Source organism: Procambarus clarkii, chromosome 48 (genome assembly GCF_040958095.1).
Source record: "Procambarus clarkii isolate CNS0578487 chromosome 48, FALCON_Pclarkii_2.0, whole genome shotgun sequence".
Classification (NCBI taxonomy): Eukaryota; Metazoa; Arthropoda; class Malacostraca; order Decapoda; family Cambaridae; genus Procambarus; species Procambarus clarkii.
Genome location: NC_091197.1, coordinates 2,460,819 through 2,464,809, shown reverse-complemented (window position 1 = coordinate 2,464,809; position 3,991 = coordinate 2,460,819). Strand labels below are relative to the sequence as shown.

At 43.6% G+C, this 3,991-nt stretch overlaps 1 protein-coding gene across 1 annotated transcript in view; it reads right to left on the bottom strand.

Moving 5' to 3' along the window:
* Positions 1 to 268: 268 nt before the first annotated feature.
* The window catches only part of LOC123764871 (lactosylceramide 4-alpha-galactosyltransferase-like), a 30,943-nt gene continuing 27,220 nt past the window's right edge, over positions 269 to 3,991 (bottom strand). The window contains exons 2-5 of the mRNA XM_069302413.1: positions 3,674 to 3,884; positions 2,055 to 2,217; positions 865 to 1,037; positions 269 to 661 (exon numbers count right to left, since the gene is read on the bottom strand). Of these exons, the coding sequence (XP_069158514.1) occupies positions 375 to 661; positions 865 to 1,037; positions 2,055 to 2,217; positions 3,674 to 3,884 (834 nt within the window). The 3' untranslated portion in view covers positions 269 to 374. The remainder of the gene's footprint in view (positions 662 to 864; positions 1,038 to 2,054; positions 2,218 to 3,673; positions 3,885 to 3,991) is intronic.

The following is a 3,991-nucleotide window of genomic DNA, read 5'->3' as shown; positions in this document are numbered from 1 at the left end:
TGCCTTTGATTGTCAGGTTTGTGGTTTGGGTCTAAGTATCAGCCCAGTTATTGCCATTAATTGTTGCATATTTCAGATTGTATAACTTGTAATAACGATTCAATTTTTTTGTAGTTTAATGTAAATGGAAAAAGGTCCTTGATACATGTTATGAGCTGAGTACTGGGCACTGGGCACTGGGTATAAGGACAAGACTGCAAAGTCTCTATTTCATTGGCTAAACAACAACTGCAAGTTGCAACATCTGCACAGCTTTGGGATTGAACAAGCATATTTTATTGAACAAGTATATTTTATACTCTGGTATTGTGGACACAGCATTCTCTTAGTAACTTTGTACTATAAACATAATAACTGGAGAAGGATTGCTTTTCTCATGCTTCAAGATTGTGTTTTGAAGATATATTGTGCATCTTTCTTGTTTGCAAGTTATCTCTGAACTTCTTGATCTGTGTGACGGTGTTGAATATTTTTGGGCAGTTCTTCTGTGAGGTTTTGTCAACGATCGAGCCATCTCCGGGGTGCAGGGGTGCCCCCTTACTGAGCTTGTTCCAAAGGTGGATTGCAACAGTATTTTGAGGCCAAGTCCTAGAACTGCCACCACCAGATACGAAGAACTCTTCCCAGTGACTCCAGTGGATCGGGTAGAAGGTGGAGGGAGCTGCGGAAACATTACTACCATGAGCGGCCGGATATATTAGCAGTAAGACTGAACGGTAAACATGTACTATACCAAGTGTGCTATCAACTATTTCCCAACAACAGGGAAACCATTATTAATGTCTTGCATGACTATATGTCAGCGATGTTTGCATGCACTACGAGGTCCAAGCCCCATAGTGAATGAGAGTTACGGCCACTCACCCAATATTACGAGATCCTTGCACTTGTGAATGTCAGTAATGTTCTGGATGTTGCAAGCCTTCCTCACCACCCTCAGGAAGACCTCTGGACCGTTATAGGCCCAAACATTGCCCCGAAAGTGTTCCGTCAGCTCCCTGATGGCCTCTTCACACACCCAGTGATCCTTAGGGAGTCTGAGGAGATATTTCATGGATTTAAAACAGGAACCTGCAGAGATCTGTCAAGATCTTCATAATTAATACCATTATATACACAAATTTACAGATTTGCATACCTCTAAATGTTAACAAGTGGCTCATCTTGATGACCAAACCACACACCAAAAGATGAGGACATGATGTACGTTTCGGTCCGTCTTGAATCATTATCAAGTCGATCGTCACAACCAACTTGATAATGAACAAATCCACAAGTGCCGTGACGAGGATTCGAACCTGCGTCCGGGAGCATCCCAGACACTGCCTTAATCGATTGAGCTACGACAGGGTTATAAGAGTTGAAACCGAAGTTCTACTGAACTTACTGGATCCTGTTGCCTCTCCGAGGCACAAACCAGGATTTTACACAACTCCCCCCTGCACCCGAGCTATGTCAATAGCTCTCTTCTCCCTCTTCGCCCTTACATCATTACACACAGAGATCACACTAACGTGATGCATCAAATGAACAAATCCACAAGGGCCGTGATGAGGATTCGAACCTGCGTCCGGGAGCATCCCAGACACTGCCTTAATTGACTGAGCTACTACAGTAAGTTCAGTAGAACTTCGGTTTCAACTCTTATAACCCTGTCGTAGCTCAGTCGATTAAGGCAGTGTCTGGGATGCTCCTGGACGCAGGTTCAAATCCTCGTCACGGCCCTTGTGGATTTGTTCATTTGATGCCTCATGTTAGTGTGATTGTGTGTAACTTGATAATGGTCCAGGACGGACCGAAACGTCGTCATCTCATCTTCTGGTGTGTGGTTTGCTAGTATCATCTTGCTAGTATTATATCAATATACACTTGTGTGATGTCCATGGAATGCGTGGTACTTTGAGGCTATAGGGGTAGTAACAGAAGGCTGACACCTTATATCATATATTCCAACCTTAAACCCTACAAAAAAATATTATAATATGTCGCAGCCGTTTTGATGTTATTATAACCTGGAGGGATGAACAACATAACTACTTATATCGAATACGAACTTGAAGGCACCATTGGAGAGGTAGTCCCAGCGTTCACGGCCAATCCATGACTCGCCGGAAGGCAAGGGTGCCATTGTCCACACGTCCAAGTCAAGGTAAATACCTCCCACAGAGCACACCACACCCAGACGTAGCGCATCCGACAAATTGATTCCAGCCCAGTCTGTTGAGACAGAGACTTGTAACACTACTGCTAACTCTAAGCGTAGTCTGTTGAGACAGAGACGTGTAAAACTACTGCTAACTCAAGCGTAGTCTGTTGAGACAGAGACGTGTAAAACTACTGCTAACTCAAGCGTAGTCTGTTGAGACAGAGACGTGTAAAACTACTGCTAACTCAAGCGTAGTCTGTTGAGACAGAGACGTGTAAAACTACTGCTAACTCAAGCGTAGTCTGTTGAGACAGAGACGTGTAAAACTACTGCTAACTCTAACGTAGTCTGTTGAGACAGAGACGTGTAAAACTACTGCTAACTCAAGCGTAGTCTGTTGAGACAGAGACGTGTAAAACTACTGCTAACTCTAGCGTAGTCTGTTGAGACAGAGACGTGTAAAACTACTGCTAACTCTAACGTAGTCTGCTGAAACAGACATACTTAATTTTAACAGGGAGAGGAAGCCTGTGTATATATACAGTATATACCGTAGGCTTGTATTGAGGTCCCTTCCCCAAGGTTGAATTACTGACTTGAGTCAGGATGCAACCCACAACAGTTGCATAACTCCCGGGAGCCTATTTACTGTTAGGAGAACAAGTGTTAAGTGAAAGGAAACGAACCCATTTCTGTCTCGCCTGGGAATTGAACCCAGGATCCCCTATTGTGGGTCTAGAACGAAGCCAGCTATACCACAATCCCCCCCCCCCCCTTCCATACCTCCTTCCATCAAAAAACACACAATAGCCTGGGGTGTTGGCTATACATATGTAAAACTAATTGGTCTGTTGGAGATACATATGTAAGATTAATTGGTCTGTTGGAGATACTATGTAAGACTTGTTGGTTTGTTGGAGATATGTAAAATTAATGTTAAAAAGATGGTCAGAACTGAGGTTCTTATCTTTCAGAAATAAAGAGCTTACAGCCAATGTCATGGGAAATAAAACTATTAATGTTTATCCTCTACTGTTCTTATCTTCTATTATCTTCTACCTAGAAATTTCATGCAAGCATGTGGCATTCCTGATAGCTAAGATTTGTTGGGAATAAGATATGCATGTAGCTTTGTTTTGACAAACATAAATACTGCAAAATAAGCATATACACCATGTTCAAAATAAGTAATATAAGCATATACACTATGTTCAAAATGTGTAATATACTGTACAAATAGAGTATAAGGGTAAGCTGTAATATCACCTCATACCTGATCCATTACCTCATATCCTACACTACTGTATCACCGCCCCCTCATACCAACACCATCACAATGTTCAAGTATTTATTTACCACGTGCCCCACAAACTCAACATCCGAGTATCATTGCCATTCACCACACTCCTCGTCACCCTTCCACCTACCACTCCACGTCACCCTTCCACCTACCACTCCATGTCACCTTTCCACCTACTGCTCCAAGTCACCCTTCTACTTACTGCTCCAAGTCACCCTTCCACCTACCGCTCTTTGTCCACTCCATCCCTCGGAGCCACTTGCCGAGTCGTCCTGTACCCTCCATGATGTCGTCAACATCCAGCGTGGAGATGTGGATGTTGCTGTAGGAGGCGAGGGCGTGGATGATGGCATCTGTGCTCCCTACGTGGGTGGACGTGAGGGCTAGGTGGACCTGGTGGTCGGGGTGGTGGACTGCTGCGCTCTCTACTGCACATGCCTGTCAAGTTATTGAAGAAAATATTATTTACCACCTGTGAAGAGAGGGTAGACTGAATGCAAATGTTTGGGGGGATTAATTAGATTGGTAATACACGTGTTACCCGG